General features: G+C 37.6%; 1 protein-coding gene across 2 annotated transcripts in view; it reads right to left on the bottom strand.

The window, feature by feature from the left end:
• CACNA2D1 (calcium voltage-gated channel auxiliary subunit alpha2delta 1) overlaps positions 1-19,646 on the bottom strand; it is a 436,751-nt gene that overhangs the window by 35,161 nt on the left and 381,944 nt on the right. Inside the window, exons 16-21 of one of the 2 annotated variants that reach the window (XM_075144450.1) lie at positions 17,975-18,043; positions 16,351-16,425; positions 14,904-14,977; positions 8,997-9,093; positions 6,903-6,974; positions 5,750-5,821 (exon numbers count right to left, since the gene is read on the bottom strand). In XM_075144450.1, the coding sequence (XP_075000551.1) occupies positions 5,750-5,821; positions 6,903-6,974; positions 8,997-9,093; positions 14,904-14,977; positions 16,351-16,425; positions 17,975-18,043 (459 nt within the window). Of the gene's footprint in view, positions 1-5,749; positions 5,822-6,902; positions 6,975-8,996; positions 9,094-14,902; positions 14,978-16,350; positions 16,426-17,974; positions 18,044-19,646 lie in introns of both variants that reach the window. The other variant, XM_075144442.1, reaches the window with a different exon arrangement.

Raw genomic sequence — 19,646 nt, 5'->3', positions numbered from 1 at the left:
GAGAAAAAAGAGAAGAACTGGGCTCATAGTAAATCCTGTTGCCACCTGCACTGTGAACATGCTTGAAAGCAAACTGGCTAAAATTTCCCTTCACAGATAATCCAGGAGAACACAAGTCCTCATACGTCTGCTCCCATTTACCTTTGCCTACTTTATTACCAAGCGGTCCGAAACCACCTCACCCCCAGCTGGTGACTGCCAAAGAACCTACAGATGTTATAGCAGTTTTTGTGACCCTTCAGTTTTCACTACTGCCCACCCTGGCTGCCCGAATGTGGCAATGCTTTTGTTCCTATGGCATCTTTTCTGTTAGTTGGAAAGCCCCTGAGGCCTTGGGAGACTCCAGTGCACCCCACCCACGCTTGCTACGAGTCCAGTCTCTATGCTGTAGTATGAGGTCATCTCCCAGGACACCGCTGGGGCCAGCTGCAATACAAAAGGAAACCAATGCAAACTTAAACCAAAAAGCAAAACAAAAAGGACATCAATTTTAAGCCTCAAGACTGCAACTGTCAGTTCAGAGCAACTGACCACATCAGCCCTTTTTATAAGAAAATATATGAAGCTATCAAGTCCTAAGTGATACATGGCTCATGCATGGCCCGTGGTCTGAAGCAGCTTTATTCTGGCTCTAGCAGCCCGGAGCTGGGAGAGTGCAATGGCTTGAAGCCGTCACCATTGCCAGCCATCTCTGGCTGCTCCCTTCTTCTCTCAGAGAGGTCCAAGCAGAGGAAGAAATCTTGGGCCATGATGCAAGAGAAGGTGAGGGAAATTAATTTCATTGGGCACTTGAAGCATCTGATATCATTTTGGGATATTCTATTCAAATACAGACTGTGGTCTGGGCCGTGCATAACTGGCACATTCTCAGGCACTCAGGGACGTCACATTCCCCCCTCTGCCCCCCGCCTCAATGCTCTATCTGACTCCAGCACTTGCAAAAATCCCCTCCCTCCCTCTTCGGGCAAATATGTGCAGGACCAATTGTTTCAGGTCTTTTTTACCACACAGCCTGAGAAATGCACGCACAGCCTGAGATCTCTTCAACAACTTTGCATGAATGCAATTTCTTGTATAACCTCAATGGTGTTATTGCATTTTTGTAACCTTCTAATCCTCCAGTTTCTAACCACTTACACAGCGTCCTTTTCACCCATAGGCTTGGAAAGGCATTCCTTAAACAAAACAACAACACAAATCTGAATATGTCCCAGTGAATCCCTCCCTTCAGGAGCAGCTTATCCCCAACGCAGATGCCAGCAGGACTTCGGACTCTCCAACAATGGGTCAGGAATGACCCAGTCTCTCTTCAGAACAGGGGGACACAGGCTGGTGGCTTCCTAGACAGTATGGGCTCTTGGCCCAGGTGAGGTAGCAGAACTGACATCAGATGGGGCTTACCCTGCCTGCCCCAGGAAGGCCTTATTCATTCTCCGTCCTCCAACAGTGGAACCATTCAGGAAAAGGCATATTCTTTTCATACAGCAGGATTTCCCCATAGATTGTAAAGCAGTATTGTAAAGCTTTGCTCAGGAGGACTGGGGTGGGGGCTTTATCAGGAGACAGCACAGAAGAAAGTCCTGGCAGAAGGCAAGGGGACTGCTGGTACAGGTCTCCGCTTTAGAAGAACATGGGAAGAGGTGAAAGGCAGCATGAAGTCAGATACAGAGAACAAGCATGGGCACATTTAATGAGATCATGGGACTCCACAAGTTCAAGGACCATAACTTACAGGCATGCTTTGCACCGGGGCAATGTAAGTGTATAAGGCTGGAGTTAAGCTGACTTCCCTCATAGAGATTAAATTGGCAAAGTATGACTCTGCTGCCCACATGATTACATGGTCAACATTATCATCATCTTTTAGCTAAAATCATCTACAGTTACATTTGTCTGTCCCCATTGAAGCTGAGGTTCTGTACCCAAGAAGAGAGTCTATGAGATTCTGCACTTTCTGAATAGGGTATCAGAAGGGTACCAGAGTTAAATTGCCTAGAGTCTGCAATATAATAAAATACTATGACAACCTTTCTGCAACAAAGTCACAATCTTGTTAGCAGTGAGTTGAATGAATATACAGGTTTTAATCTGTCTCCTCACAGGTGAATACACATGCAAGTAAAGCCACCGATCTCCTCAATGACACCCATAGCTCAGAAATAAAAAATGCCTCTGATGGATTTACACAGTTGTGAAGATCTTGAGCATGGCTTCTTGTCCTTATTTGTAATCCTTTTAAACTACATTATCAGAAGCAGCATGCTTTGTCAAAGCCAGTGCAGATACTAAGAGGCTGAGGAATGGTCATGAGATGTCCAGCTCTAGAGTCCTCAGTACAGGGAAGACATGGACCTGTTAGAGCAGGTCCAGAGGAGGGTTACAAAAATGATCAGGGGGGTGGAACGCCTCTCCTATGAAGAAAGGCTGGGAGAGCTGGGGTTGTTCAGCCTGGAGAAGAGAAGGCTTCGGGGAGACCTTATTGTGGCCTTTCAATACTTAAAGGGGGCTTGTAGGAAAGATGGGGACAAACTTTTTAGCAGGGCCTGTTGTGACAGGACAAGGGGGAATGGTTTTAAACTAAAAGAGGGTAGATTTAGACTAGATAGAAGGAAGAAATTTTTTACAATGAGGATGGTGAAACACTGGAACAGGTTTGCGCAGAGAGGTGGTAGATGCCCCATCCCTGGAAACATTCAAGGCCCTGAGCAACCTGATCTAGTTGAAGACATCCCTGCCCATGGCAGGGGGTTTGGACTAGATGACCTTTAAAGGTCCCTTCCAACCCAAACTATTCTATGATTCTATGGTTCTAAGTATATTCCCAAAGCTCTGTTGCAGAACAAAGTGACCATGAACGTGACATCGTGAAATCACAGCATGGATGAACGATCGAGACATGTTTCAGAAAATTCAGCTCCATTTTCAGCCTCATCTAGCAAAGATAACGTGCATTGCCACTCTCCATCATTTACCAGCAGTCCTGGTTAACTGGGGAAGTCCCAGACGACTGGAGGCTCGCCAATGTGACGCCCATCTATAAGAAGGGCCGGAAGGAGGATCTGGGGAATTACAGGCCGGTCAGCCTGACCTCGGTGCCGGGGAAGATCATGGAGCGGTTCGTTTTGAGGGCGCTCACGAGCCATGTCCAGGACAACCAGGGGATCAGGCCCAGCCAGCACGGGTTCATGGAAGGCAGGTCCTGCTTGACCAATCTGATCTCCTTCTATGACCAGGTGACCCGCCTCGTGGATGAGAGAAAGGCTGTGGATGTGGTCTACCTGGACTTCAGTAAGGTCTTTGACACTGTCTCCCACAGCATTGTCCTAGAGAAGCTGGCGGCTCACGGCCTAGACAGGTACACTCTTCGCTGGGTAAAAAACTGGCTGGACGGCCGGGCCCAGAGAGTTGTGGTCAACGGAGTTAAATCCAGTTCGTGGCCGGTCACGAGCGGTGTTCCCCAGGGCTCAGTACTGGGGCTGGTCCTGTTCAATATCTTTATCAACGATCTGGACGAGGGGATCGAGTGCTCCCTCAGTAAGTTTGCAGATGACACCAAGTTGGGCGGGAGTGTTGATCTGCTGGAGGGTAGGAAGGTTCTACAGAGGGTCCTGGACAGGCTGGATCGATGGGCCGAGACCAATTGTATGAGGTTCAACAAGGCCAAGTGCCGGGTCCTGCACTTCGGCCACAACAACCCCAGGCAACGCTACAGGCTTGGGGAAGAGGGGCTGGAAAGCTGCCCAGAGGAAAAGAACCTGGGGGTGCTGGCTGACAGCCGGCTGAACATGAGACGGCAGTGTGCTCAGGTGGCCAAGAAGGCCAACAGCATCCTGGCCTGTATCAGAAATAGTGTGGCCAGCAGGAGCAGGGAGGTGATCGTGCCCCTGTACTCGGCACTGGTGAGACCGCACCTCGAATCCTGTGTTCAGTTTTGGGCCCCTCACTCCAAGAACGACATGGAGGTGCTGGAGCGTGTCCAGAGAAGGGCAACAAAGCTGGTGAAGGGCCTGGAGAACAAGTCTTATGAGGAGCGGCTGAGGGAACTGGGGGTGTTTAACCTGGAGAAGAGGAGGCTGAGGGGAGACCTCATCGCGCTCTACAACTACCTGAAAGGAAGGTGGGTGTTGGTCTCTTCTCCCAAACAACTAGCGATAGGACGAGAGGAAATGGCCTCAAGTTGCGCCAAGGGAGGTTTAGATTGGACATTAGGAGAAATTTCTTTACTGAAAGAGTTGTCAAGCCTTGGAACAGGCTGCCCAGGGAAGTGGTGGAGTCACCATCCCTGGAAGTATTTAAAAGACGTGTAGATGAGGCCCTTAGGGACATGGTGTAGTGGGCATGGTGGGTTAGGTTGACGGTTGGACACGATGATCTTAGAGGTCTTTTCCAACCTTAATGATTCTATGATTCAATGATTCTATGATTTTCACCAATGAAGACAAGTAAGTTTCTACCATGTTTAATGCAAAAATAGACTAGGACTATGAAATATTTTGTTCCGTATCAAAATGAGAATAAGTACATAAGAATCTTCCCTCAATGCAGAATTGAGTCAGAGGACTGGTGATAGGAACTGCTCAGTATTGGTTGTCACTTGGTGTAATTAGGCCGAAATTTAAAGCAGAGTTTAAAAGCTGCTACCATCTATTAGACATTGAATGTAGTATAAGTAAGGAATGTGCTGTTTCTAACAGAATAAAAAACTCCTAAACTCTGAGGCTTGATTTTCTATCAATTTAACTTGATTAGATTCTGTAGCATATGCCTTGTGAGAAGGAGGAACTTGTCACTGGAACATTCTGCCATTTAAGTATGAACAGCAGAGCCATCGGATGTAGCAAAGTTACAGGAGATCAACAGGAGAGGGCAGCTAATACTACACATGCAAAATTACCTGCACACTCCCAAGCAATTCTGCTGAGTATTGTTATGGTGTGCTCATATATATAAGTGTTGTGTAGTGTTATATTGCTTGATGTTATATTTGCTTCACGTTCTTCTGCTAAGTCATTAAATTAGCTATCTTCAAGCTGGTTTACATTCAGAGTAAAAAAGTTTCAAAAAGCTGTTGTAGAACTGTAACTGTGGGGCATACTCTGTCCAGAACTGCTCCTTTGGCACAACAGTCATGATTTCTTCTTATTAAGGTCGCCAAGAAGTAAAACATACATGCAAGGATCCATATCAAATTTGAGTATTTCCTCATGTCTGTCTTATTAGAGAAACCACTAATCTTTATCAGGAATGAGCATTTTGGACAAGAAAATAAAGACCTCAACAAGCTGTTCAGAAAGCACAAGTACATAATATAACTGTAAGATTAATTTGCTTATCCCAAATAGTCTCCATTTACGGCATATAAATGTTATATTTTTTCCTCACTACTTTCTTCCCATTCAACCACAATATAAACTACCAAACCCATCCTCACACATCTCTGCAGGCAAATTAAGTACTTTGTTTTGGGATTCATACACAGAAGTAGGCTGGGTCCATTTCCTGGTGAACAGAGTGTAAGACCTCATCAACAACTGTCTGATTAATGATGCACCAAAGAAACCAAGAAACAAAACAATTCTTCTTTTCATAAGTACATAATTTCTTTTACTATAAGCCAGTAAAACTAGCAAATCTAGAGGGAAAAATGATACAATCTGACATTACAAAATGAACATCTTTTCACCATTTCACAGTATTTTTCTGGTTTTGTTTGTTCCTGTAAATGTAATTGTCTGTGTTCCTGTCTTACCTCATCTTGGGACTTGACCAGAGTTTCAAATGTTTTTTCTCCACTTTCTCCATCTATCATTTTTTTCCGAATCTATTGGCAAGAAAGAAAAAGAAAAAAAAAAAAAAAGAGAACTAGGTGTTGCATGTAACATGAATAATCTTTTCAGTGATTCAAAGTATTTCATACAAACACAGAAAATGGTAATGCATATGAGAGTCATAGCTCTTAAAAAAAAGTTTACAATTTTCAGATTTTTCTGATTAGAAGTTGCTTTATCCAAATATATACTCAATCAGTAGAGTTATGAAGCAACAATTCTTTATACTTTGCATAGCAAGACCATCTCATAAAACCCCTTTGATGTTGGGCACTAGAGAGAGTATGAATTCTTTGTGAATGAGAAGGAGTTTTGTCTAACATTTCTTGGGCTTCCCAGCACATCTGTGCAATTCTGGTAGCAGCATTAATACACAAAAACAATTTTATAGCAGTCCAAGAGTAATTCCTCTCTGAAGTAGGAGTTTCAAAGAAACTTAAGGTGGAATGTAACAGATACTGATAGTGTCATTATGAAAGAACAATTTCAAACAAAGTTAAAAAGCATTAAAAAATGTAAAATATTTAAAAAACCTCCATTTTATTTCACAAAACTAACAAACTATTTTTAAAAATTCTGATTTCTGAATGTATTACAAAATTAGTAACTGAAAAATATACAGAGGATTTAATTTATTGTCAACACTCATCTTTATTTCTCAGTTCTCTCTCTCACTACTGCAATAAGCTTGCATCAGTAAGAGATAGGAAAATACTTTTAAAATATTTCAGGTAATATATTAATATCCTATTAAAAAGTGTTCTGTTCTGAAAAATTTACAAGCCCCCTCCCCGGGAATTGCTAGTTAATGAAGAAGAATTATTTAAATAGCAATCATGGTGTCTTTCAAAATGAGAAGAATATAATGCATTGCCCTTGCCTACGAATAATACCAGTTCTCAATTTGTTTCATTATAACTTCATCTGTCTATAAAGTCATCATCTTGACAAATTTAAAGTTGAAATTTATAATGAAATAGATTCCCATTCAAAATCTAAAACATTTATTGCTTTTCAGTTATTATACAGTGAGATACAAGCAGCAACAGATACTAAGAAACCAGGTAATCTCACCTCAACTTTAATATCATTTTCCAATTCAGCATCTAGAAAATCCAGCGTAACGGGCTCCTGGGATTTAGGATTCTGAAGCAGAAGATATTAAATGATCAAATAATAAAGACAAAGTACTGTGATGTTACAAATCATTCTAACCTCTTTATTTCTAAGTTACTTACTTAACTGGGCTTACTTACCCATCTATTTTAATCTCTTACAGCATGATGAATTACTAGTGGCCCTTTCTCATTTATTTTATTTCATTGGATAGAGAAGTTAATTGGACAAGTGAAAATCAAATTAACACTAACAGCTAGCGTCCATCCACAGTCTGTCATGTATGGGCCTCATGCTGGGAAGCTGCTTCCCCTACTGCTGGTATGTCACAAACTGTAAGGGTGGGAGAAGACACCTCAGAGGAAGCATCAGATATGAATCTCTCATTAGGTGTCCTGCCTCCGAGAAGGGAGAGGGAAATTTGGGAGACTTTTCCAGCTAACTGGTAAGATGGGATAACTGTACTCTTTTGCAATTTTGCCAAAAGCAGACTACAGACTTGATGTTATGAGGTGGGAATGGACTGTCGCTTCAGATTCAAAGAGGCAGCATTTATAATAAAGTATTTCTTTATTATAAGAAAATAAAAATCACATTTATTGTTAGCATTACAGGACTTCCCTGAGCACCTTGCAGTTTTGATTGCATTTCTCTTGACATCAATACTGTTATCTCAACCTCAGAATTAGAAACCTGTAGCACAGAAATACTGCAACCCAGCAGCTTCAAGACCTAAGGAATGTACATGATGTCAACCCTTTACTATAGAGCACAGAAAAGTTTGGTGATATGCATCTGTAGTAACCCTGGTCCCATCGGAGTGTGGGAAGACCATTGTAGCTCTGCTCAACTAGCTCAGACCACCCTCTAGCCTCTACTCACTTCTCAGTTGCAGTCTGCTTTTACTTGGACAGAGCCATCTTCTGTACAAGTTGTTAGGAACCCGACTCTCTTTTATTTTGAGTAATTTTGACTAAGGTCCATTGACTTTACATTACATGTGTTGTAAAAATCCTCAATCCTTATCACTCAGTAGTTATTTAATGCACCCACCTAACAAAGGATCTTTAGGAAAAAGAGTATGGGAATATGTTATTTAACCATTAAAATCTGATAGTTTAGAACAGAAGATGAAAAAAGTCCAGTTTTAGTAATTTATTTTGATTGATAATAATTTGATTTGTGTAATAGGACAGTTCATACATGAAAGGATCTCAAGGCCTAGTTTTATCAGTAACTAAGCACTATTTCTCATATGATTAGCAACACAAAAATTGTCATTAGCTGATACTATTATTTCAAGACTAGTGTAAATTCTGATAATGACATTTTTAGAGGATTTCAGTGATTCAGCTGTACTAACTTATTTATAGAGTAGACCTAAGTCCTTTCTTTCAAAACTATGATTATATTTCTTCTATCCTAACATTCTCTGGCAAAGGTACATGACAAACGTACATGTGACTATTCTATCAAAGAATGCAAGTATGTTTCATCACAATTTATGTATGTATTTCCAGTTGTTACTGGAAGAAAGTAACGTCCTGAATACTGGTAAAAGATGCCTTCATATAATAGTCTACAGCATTAAAAGCTTAACAGTAGTCTGTATTTTCAAGACTGTAATATAGAATAGTGTTAGAAGACAAAAGATTATTCCTTCATATTATTGAGGAACAAATGTACGTGTTTCTGGGTATATGGAATCATTCCTTTTCTCTTAGCAAATAAGACTTACCATCTGCTAAGAAAAAAGCCAATAAATTTATTCTCAGAAAGAGAACATGCACTGGAAAAATTTCAGACAAAGATTCCGGATATTTCTTTTAAATGTTTACTGACAACTTCAAAGAAATTTTCATGTTCCTATTTATATAGGATAGATAAAACTAGTAACTTTAATATAATAGCATTAACATATGCTCTTTACTAATTCAAAACAGTTTAATTATTGTTATACTGTAGCTTTTTCCCCCCCAGCAAATCTACAGTCTCAAAATAAATAGCAAAAGGCTAAAATGTAAACATAAATAAAAAAATACATTTTCTTACATGCAATGGGTAATGAATAGCATGGTCAAACCCAAACAGCATGCATGAAGGCATTGGCATGGCAGAGGAGGCATTTGTGAAGTTCACATTCCATTCCAACACACAAAGGAACAGAGAAGAAAAGAAATGGTAAAAAAAAGAAAAACAAAAGCCATCACATCAAATCAAGGTCAATATTCATTTCAAATGATAACCTGGGCTAGCCATAGTTAAGGAGTCCCAAAGACAAAATAGTCAACTTAAACAGTCCATCAAAATTCAAGTATACATTAACTGTTTGTCCTTGTTCTTTTTAAGACTTACGTTATATCACCACACATTCGGTATAAGGTACTTATTAATGACTTTTAATAGATGAAGAAACTAAGCATGTATAGATACATTATGTGATGTGCTGAGGCACAAAGAAATCCATTAGAAATTAGAATAGAAAATTCCTAGCCCCATAGTTTAAATGGAAGACTATTTTCCCTGCTATGTCTTTTTCCCCCAAGAATGCGTTTTTACCAGTATTTGGGCTCCGTAATTTTTTCTTCCAAGGTTGCCATTTAGTGGGGTTTATTCCAAGCCATGAAGAAACAAACCTACTGTTCAGTTTGCTCTTCTCTTTATCCAGTCATGCACGCGACATGACTAGAATAAGCACAACACCACCACATTCACCAGCACAACTTAATAAAACAAAATAAAAGTAAATCACTAGCAATGAAGCATGCAAATAAAGGGAGTGCAATCCATTTTCAGCATGACAAATAAAGGCAAAGATCTATTACTTCAATGACAAATCAAGAAGGAAACAAAGAAAGAAAGAACTGGTGCAGCAACATTAAAAAAATGTTCATTAAAATGTCATTGTCGTGTGTTTTGGGAGGTCAGTATCCTCACAAATTCTATGGAAGGCCTTCTTTGTTGAGTTGCAGGAGCCTAGTTCCTACTCATACCTGCAGTACTAATGAAGACACAGGCTGTTAGGCTTTTGAAATAAATGATGGCAAGAAGGCAGCCAAATTCTGGGCCCCAGAGGGAGACCCAAGAGCATCTGGAGTGGATGGGAGCCCAGCGCTTTTCCAGAGCTGCACCTCCCTGGGCAGCCAGCACAGCCAGGCAAACCCAGCAACAGCCACATCATACCACAGCACGCTGAGGAGCCAGGGATGCTCAGAAAATTGAGATTTTTTATGTTCCAGTGCTGCTTTCTCCAGTGCACAAACAAAAAAACTAACCCAGAGGCAGTCTGCTACGTGTGGTATAAACACAGCCACTCGAGACTCGGTGAAATCACTGACTTGAATTAGATCAGGATTTTACACCATGTTTTACCGGTGGTGTTATGCAAGCCACTGGTTTTGCTTTATATATTGCCATATGTGTAAGAAATTAACATGGTATACTGTACCTAATTTTGTTATTTTGTTAGTTACATAGTCAATCTATTCCTTTAATGATTTTTAATTTTTCATTAAGTGTTTTCTGCTCAGGGATTGCATTACATAAATGTTACTAATTTCTTTTTCCCTGATTGGGTTAATGTCAGTTACTCCTCTGGAGTTGAGTTTGCTAAATCGAGAAATGTGACGTAAATAGCAGATAAAACATATGCCCTACTCTGACTTCCCCAGAAAAAAACGAAACTGTTCATTGAAATCCTGTAATGTTATACAGTATTACAGCATACACTGTATAATAAAACTTGGCAATAAAGTTGTAAGAATGATCTTCTCTTGACTTTGGGTTTATGCAAGCAAAGCCAGCACAAGTAATCTCTTTTTTTTTCCAGTCTTCAAATTCATTTCAAAATCTGAAGAATAATTTTTACAGCACGGCTCTAATTAGCACCTATTAGTAAAGCACCATAATTTAATGGAATGCCCTTCACTACAGCCAATAACATGTTTTCTATTATTTAAACAAGGAAGGGTGCAAGCTTCATGCTTTGGAAGCTGTTTGTCAAAGTAAACAGTTCTCTAGTTAGATTTTTCCTAGTAAGCAGGGCAGAAGCTTTCTAATTGTATTTCCAGGTCTATGCATTCTAATGCACTAATCACCTCCATCCACAGTTACCTGTACATTGGGTCTCCTTTTTCTCAATTTAACTTTTGGTATGCCCACACCAATTTGCTGAAGTAACAAAAATGCAGTAATTTATATTTTTACACTATTAGTAAACAGCCTACTTATAGAATGGAAGTCTTCCCTCAACATCTATACTCTCCACTGCACATTTACTGGAAGCAGATTAGCCCTCATTCCAATCAAGGGTTCTGAGCTCTCTGTCAGAATCACACATAGATTTTGTCTAGGGAAACAAAAACCAGTTGTTAAATGGTGTGAATTAAGTTAACAGAGAGCTCTCCCTCCCACATGCTCTTCCAGAATTAAAACATAGAATGAAGAGAGTTTCACTTTTTGTTTACTGTTATACCTGCTCTTAAAACCATGTCCTTTTACATTTCTTTCAAAATCATAAACCGTAAGACAAAACACGGGACCCTACTGAAGGCATCTAGAATTTTATAATTACCATTAAATGGGTTTTGATCAGAACCATAAAGAAAGTGAAGAAAAGGATGATAATCTTTAGAACAGATTGAGAAATTGAATTATTTACTGTTTTCAAATCTTATCTAGTTAAGACTAATCTTGTTAACACATGCTTAATGCATTCACTTCAGTGACTATGTTTATTTGGTGGGATATCCACCTGTTCTCTCCCAGGACAATGGGAAAATTACACGCACATACGCACAGACACACAAAGAAAATTGGCAGAAAAACATAAACATAAGTATTTGTTTAAGAATGTGATATAACTAACTACATAAACTTGAAAAATGGTATTTTAAGCAGTTTAAAACTATACTAAACTGAAAGTTAAAAAAAGGTTTCCTGTGTTACACTTTGATGTAGTTTTTAAGTGCAAATAAGAACATGACAGGAAAATTCTCAATGATTTTAATATGTTTTTGAACCTGCCTTTTGTTAAATTTTCTCAGTTGCACAAATGACGTTACAAGTTCTAAATTTCTAGGGGTTTCATTTTGTGAGATGATACTGCAAGACAATTTCTTAAAATATTAATTGTGTTGAACCAGTTGTGATTTGAGGTAAAGATTTTCAGAAGGAAAGCAGAAGACATTCAGAAGAAGGGACCATTGGAAGTTTAACACACCCTCACCTCTTCAAAGGTAAAGATGTATTTATGTTTTAGTTTACATCTATTGAAAAATTGCTGGCAAAGAGGGTTAAGATGTTGTTTGTTAATAAGTTAACGATTACCAGGAGGTTCAACTAAAATTAATATGACATGTTAAAGAAAGTCCATGAGTTCTAAATACATCTGTCTTTGTAGTGTACCTTAGTTTTAAAACGTAGTTCTTGTATCAGTCTGAATAGCATGCACCACCCCAAACAAACTGGGAGTGAAAAAGTCTAGTCTGTGTAACTGTTAATAACAACAATAACAGTAATAATAACGTATATGCTTAATATTACATTTCAACATTATTCTATAACATAAAACATGTAACTTATAAAATACCCTTTTTTAAACATATGTTAAATCAAACATTTGAGCAGTATGAGAAAGCATCTCTGGACTTCCATATCCTTTTAAGTAGAAAACTACACAGAGAAACCATGTAATTAGTATCCTAATGCATCTCAGTCTGCCTAGATTTAATTGGTATGAGTGGAGTTTTTCACTCTCTAACAAAGGTTCTTTATTCTCCAGTTACGAGTTTACACTGCAGTATAATAGCACATATGAGATGAACAGAATCCATATCTATCAGTTCCTCATAAGATTGTGCCTAAAAGGAGAATACTGCACTGCCTCATTTCATGTTCCTTCTGTTAACAAAAAGATAGTTTCATTTACATATAAGGAAAAGGTAAATAGACCACTCGCCATCTTCTGCATTTCTAGTAATCTCTAATGAAGAAAAGATTTGGTCAGTAATGATGTATATATTTGTCTCAGAATAATTCACCAAGCAAAATCATCAAATCAAAACGTTCATTTTTTAACACATAAAAACCTAATGCATATATCCAGAAACTGAAGTCCTTCTAAATTATGAAGACTATATAAAAACCTTCTTTTCCTTTTTTTTCCCTTTAATTTTAAAAGGGTCTTTTCAAAATAAATCAAAAGGGATATTTCATCAATAGTTAAGACCAAGTTATTCTTTCTCTTCTTCAGAGGCATTTTTTTTTCTTCTTTTGTTACACACTTGGCAAAAGATTTCAAACATATTCATTACTTCATCGGGAAATTAATTCAAATATTCCCAATGCTGACTTCCCCCAGTTTAAGAATTAAATGAATCACTAAAATATGTAGATGAATTCTTCATTACTTTTTCTGTTTTGACAGTTAAAGACGGTGAAGTAGTGAAAAGGGGGTCTGCTATCCGTCTTGTAGCTATGATAGGACTTTCTGGTGAAGAAACAAGAGAGGACAGTCACAGAGCCAAAAGGTCAAGGGCTTGCTGCTATTCTACCACAGGAATATGTCTGGGAGGAATAAAGTGATGGATATGCATCCAATTTACAAAAAAACAGTATTTCCATGCCTAAAGGCAGCAAATACAAGCTTCCATTACTTAAGAAGTTTCTCTAAAGTGTACTAAGTGCTGAAAAATAACTTAGGAATAGGGTGCCACTACAGTTTAAAAGCCTTACTAGCTTTATTTGTCTGCGTATTGACAGCTTGCATTTATCTTGACCATATATTGCTCAAACCATCTTCATGAGAAATTTTAATACTGACAACTGAACTACATGAATATATTGTTTGGTCTTCAATACTTATAGTGATTCATTATTATTTCTAACTTTTTATCTGCAAAAAATCCATACATTTCTCTCAACCTGGGGTGATGTTTTTTAATTTTAGTTAATTAAACTTTAACTTTGTCTTTTATATGATGCTGCATTTGTGCACTATGAACTCGAGACAAAATTTGCTGAAAGTACGTTTCTAATGTAATTTAAATATAAATATTTTCAAATATTCCACTAAACAGAAGATTGACATGGAGAAACCCTTCACTAAAACAAAGATTAAAGTTCTGATTTCAGAAAAAAAAATCATTTATTCATGTTGAAATGTCTCATCAAAACCAGGGAGGTAACTTATTTAAGAAGATACATGTAATGTAGGAGTTCCCACAGGGTCAGGACTACAGTTAATGGATATAAAACCAGACTGAAATACTGGGTTTAAATTTTCCTGAAATTTGAGGAAAGGTGCATCCTAATCAGATTTAGATAAAGACTTCATCTTTAAAGATGAAAAATCTTTCTCAAGTTGAACTACTAAAAAATCTAGCATTCTGGGAAAGAATGCTCAGCTAGATCCATCCCAACACTGCAGCTCAGGTTTCAGCTCTGATAAACAGAAAATAAGCAAATAAACAAATACAAAAATACAAGAAAAATACACTGTGTTTGCCCCCAATTTCTGTGGTTTTGCAAGTATGGAAGTACCAATTTCTGAAATGAGAAAGCATCACAAAATAAACGTGCACTAGTAAACTCCCTCGAGAGCATCTCGTAACACACCACAAGTTCTTCACAATGATATTACAGCTACCACTAGTTGTTTTTATATTAATAAGTATACTAAAACACTTATTTCACATACAAAAATGTGTGTGTAAAATATATATCTTTTTTATTTTATTGATAACCAAATTCAATACAAGGCAATACTGGTCTTTGTGCTGACTAAAACAGATTTGGATGAAGCCATACATGCACCATGGATTTTTCTGACACCCCCACAACTGAGAAATCTTTACTATTGCTCTCTGGCTTTCTGGCACTTTCAGCAGATCTTAGATGTTTCTGTTATTTCTGACAATGTCCCCTTATTATAGAGAAACAAATTAGGTTTTTCATACCTTTGGTTGGAGATTTGGATGAAGTAGCACATACCCATTAGGATCAATTGCAAAATAGTATCCATTTGGACAAAGCTGAAAGAAAGAAATGAAGTTTAGCATTATAAGGTTTTAAATAATAAAGATAGATTAATTAATGGTTTTCAAGCAACAGTCACAATAAGGAAAATACATTGCCTCAGGCATCATGAAATATGTGAGATATTAACATACAGAAGATAATTTCTTAATATTTCCTCTTTTAGAATTACAAACTTGGAGAATAATTTAGGCTGATGAGACCACTGGAGGTCACCTGGTACAACCCTTCACTGAAAGCAGAGATAACTTCAAAATAAGATCCAACTTGAAAGTTGGACTAGGTTTCAAAGAGTCTTTGAATACCTCCAATGGCAATTCCACAACCTCTTTGGGCAACCTGCTCCAGTGGTTAACCACCCTCATAATGATTTTTTTTCCTTTATTTCCAGTTAGAATTTCCATTGCCACAACTATGTCGATTGCCTCTTGTTTTTTGCTATAAACCTTCAAGAAAAGTCAAGGTCCATCTTCCCTATAACTCCCATTAGGTAACCCATTTGGTTTTTTCTTCAGTCTGAACAAACCCACCTCTCTCAACTTCTCCTTGTATGCCACGTACTCCAGCCCCTTGGTCAACTTAGTGGCTCTGCACTGGACTCTGTCCAGTGTCTCAGTGTATTTCTTGCACTGAGGAGATCAAACTTGCCACAGTACTCCTGGTGCAGGTGTTCACTGCACAGCTGGCCTTCTTTACTGCAAGGGCACACTGCTAACTTATGTTCAGCTTGTCCTCCACCATGACACCCAGACCCTTTCCTGCCTTTTGAAGCATTCTGTCCCAGCCTGTACTGTGGCATGGGATTATTCCATTCTAGATGCAGGACTTTGCGTTTGCCTTTGGTCAACTTAATGATGTTCCTCTGCTTCCTTAGCTGTTGTTTTCCACAGTACTAGTTATTTTCTTAGAAATTCCCCAGCTAAATGTCTAAATATATAAATCAATCATACTGAGTAGGCTACAGACAGACATGTGTATTAAAGAACTTCTCTATAAAGAACTGTCCTTTATAAATGCTAAGTATTATTATTAGCTGAAATAATTGTGTACTCTACACTGTCATAAGAATCAAACATTCAACTAAACAGCAGTGCCTTAAGCTACAGGAAAATAATTACTTGGAATATATCTTCCAATGTAAAAGCTGGCTTTTATAGATGCATCCTGATGAACAATTCACACAGAAGCACATATATGGCTGGAGAGAAAACCATCAGAAAATCTACAACAATGGAAAAGAATATATGAAAAGAAGCCTGCTGGTATTTTGACTTGCATCCAGTCATTGCTGTATGACTTATGAAAGAACATGCAAAGAAATCATACATAAATCACACACAAAGAGAAACCACCAACGCAAGCAACTTACCGTAAAACGGGGTGTCAGTTTTTTTATGTCCTCCAAAGAGACATCAACCCCCATTACTCCAAGAATCAGCTGATTCTGGCAAGATTCCAAAATGTTAGAATATGTTTGGCATATTTACAATGCAGAGTAACTGCAACAGTCAGTGAATTTTGATTTTGCCTTTATCTCGTTTGACAGATACTACTTGAAAAGTTGCCTATTTACTTATGTGTTTGTTCTAAATATTTTAAATAATATCTAAGCGATTTAAAATAACATTCAATATATTCAGAATTTAGTATAAAATATGAAAACTGTTTATGAAGATGAATATGGATGCTTTCCTGGATGAATAAAAAATGTAAGAACAAAACAGATGAAAGCAAAAGTGATGCATTAATATTGCCAATGATGTAGACACTAAATTACTAGCACCAATATAGAGCTAATATTGCACGCTTAGGTTGGGCAATTGATAAGTGAGACCCCAAAACAATTAACCTCTTTTGGCAGTAGTATAATGATGAATGAAGAAAAAAGCCAACAAAACAAAATAAAACAGTGACTATAACAATCATTAGCATTTGAAATCAGGGACTCAGGCACTACCTTTACTTTACTTGTAATTTATTTTCCTACTACAGAGAAGGGTGGCAGGGATTTACATAGTATCACCCAAATCCCTTCTCCATATTAAATAAATTTGGAATATGTATTGGAAGATATATCTTGAATTGTGTAACCTAAAATTCATGTAGACACCTAAGTCGAGCAGATCCAAGTTTTCCTCTTGTTCCATCCAGGTCTTCTGTACTAGACCACGGCTGTTTTACTTCTCAGAAAGACATACTTTGATAATCAGTGGTCTCTCACTTTTTAAAGGGAAACTAAGAGAACTATTCTGAAAGTAAATAAAGAAATGGTAGTGATCAAATATGTATTTATTTATTCTAAGTGTATTTAATATCTGAGAAACTGAATCAAAGAATATCTTGGCTAAACTTCTGTATATTTTGACCTGAATGAATATGAGTATCACACCAAATGTACAGTATTTTACCACACACTGTAAAGCATATTCTAGGTCTTATTTTAAAAAAATCAGCATTTTGATTTTACGAAAAGGACATAAATTGATTTCTTATCGGACTGTAATAGGGATGGGGAATTGTATTTATTTAATACTTAGATTTTAATCTAAGTACGCAGTGTTATTTTCTATTATCATTACAAAAAATTTAAAGCTTCTACATCATTGCCTTTTACCCTGAAATGTGATAGCTTCACGGACTTGTTATAAATATATCAGAGCTTCCTTTCTTGACAAGGCCTGAATAATATCATCATATACTTCCCATCCATTGAGCACTTACTTAACACATTCCCACTGCCACCAGGTCACAGAGATAGATCAAGGAATGTCGTAAACTGAAACTCAGAACTACAAAAAGGGTGATCTGCATTTTCTTGTTCCCAGGAGATTATCAGGCAACTAAAGATGACCCCTTGTTTCTGATGTACAAGACAATGAAACTGTAGAAAGCTTTATGGAAATACTCATTTTTCAAGGAGTTTAGCATTAAATGTAATTCAAATAACTGATTTTTTTTTTTTTTTTTTTTTTTTGCCTTAAGTAACAGCTTACTATTTTCCCATTTTGTTCCTTTGTTAGATTGAAGACAGGTAGAGTTCCTGTAATCACAAGGCCCAGCTCCTAGGAAATAATCACATATAGAGGGGAGAAAAAGACTTTTTAGTCAAATAAAGATGTTGAATTGTTATATATTAGAACAATCCAGATATTACTGTAGCCAAACAATAGAGTACTGACTTTTAGTTTGTAAAAAAAGAAAAAAAAAATACTATTTCATTGATTTTATGCATAGAAAGTTAAAATTACATTTTTTGTGTCCATGTGTTAACGAGAATAATAAATTACTTTTTAAAAATAGATGGTGTGCAACATCTTAGGATATAATATTTTAATAAAAACTAAATGTTATGAAAATATATTTACAGCTACAGTTCCCACTCTACTAAAAAGTCTAGATAGTCGGGAGGCGGGGAGGGGGAGAGAAAAGAAAAAAGGCAAAAAGGAGAAAGCCAAACAAAACTTAAAGATAGTAGATAAGTAGGCTACAAATACATACAGGCAAAATCAACAGAAAAATCCCACAGGGAATACTACTGCTTTTCATATCATCACTACTTTTCAATGGCTTGCAATAATGTCCATCACCAGTTCTGCAAAATCACATAGTCTCTCCTGGTACTAAGCCAAGGGCTTTGCACTTATTTGGGAAGATATAAGAAATTTGTTTTTTCTTTTATTAACAGTTACAATTCATACTGAAAAGAGGATCCAGAAAATCATACATTTAGATAGCCTGAAAATATTTGTTTTCCATCCTAAATTGTCCACAGGCAGATTTCTACCTTTTTTTGTCCTAATGTTTGTTTTTAATTTCAAATTTTCCCCCTTCACTGATGCTTACTCCTTCCATGTGTTTTAGTAAGGAACCATATCAATTCTCTACTTTTGTTTCATTAGAAAAAAATGAGCTAAAATACTTTATTAATCCACTCTAATGAAATCAGTTCTCCATTTGCCCAGTCTAGTAGCACCTTTTTGAATTTTAAACCATCCTTCATGAACTTAAGTTTGTGTATGAAGTGAGAGGTGATGAGAGCAGAGTTAGTAATGTTACAACAAGCAAGGTGAAGGGGAGTTTTTAGGAGAATAAGAGAAGCAAGAAGTGGAGATGAATCAGAAGAAAAGAGAGAGGAAGATATTTTTTAGAAGTAGCATTGAAGAGATACATAATGAAACAGGAGGGGTATGTATGGGGAATAACACCCTCTACCCCCAAAAAAATGTACAGTTAGAGAGGATGGTAATTGTGAATAAAAGATAAAAGTATCTGAAAATTCTGGGTTTATCTTGCAGAAAGTGAGGCCAGAGCAACACTGTAACAGAACCTGAAGGAACAGGGCAAGAACAGAGGTGTGAATTGCCACAAATACATCAAATTATTAAAGACAGTCTTGAAAGACAGCATCAAATGAAAGTACCTTTTCAGGATTTCATAATGTGAGCCTAAGCTCAATTCAAATGTGGCCTTATGTAATACACTTTGCATTCTTTTAGCCTTAGCCCAAAAACAGTTGCTGGACAGTAAGAGAAAAAGGATAGGACAAAGTCCAGTGAGGCACAAGCAGGAGAAGAGCAAGCCCTACAGGAGGGAATTGCTTTAGTGAATTTAAGATAAAGAACCAGTGTGACAAGTTAGTTCCAATCCCTGTTAAAACCAAGAATC

Source organism: Calonectris borealis, chromosome 1 (genome assembly GCF_964195595.1).
Source record: "Calonectris borealis chromosome 1, bCalBor7.hap1.2, whole genome shotgun sequence".
Taxonomy (NCBI): Eukaryota; Metazoa; Chordata; class Aves; order Procellariiformes; family Procellariidae; genus Calonectris; species Calonectris borealis.
Note: the sequence above shows the minus strand (reverse complement) of the source record. Positions and strands in the feature narration are given on the sequence as shown.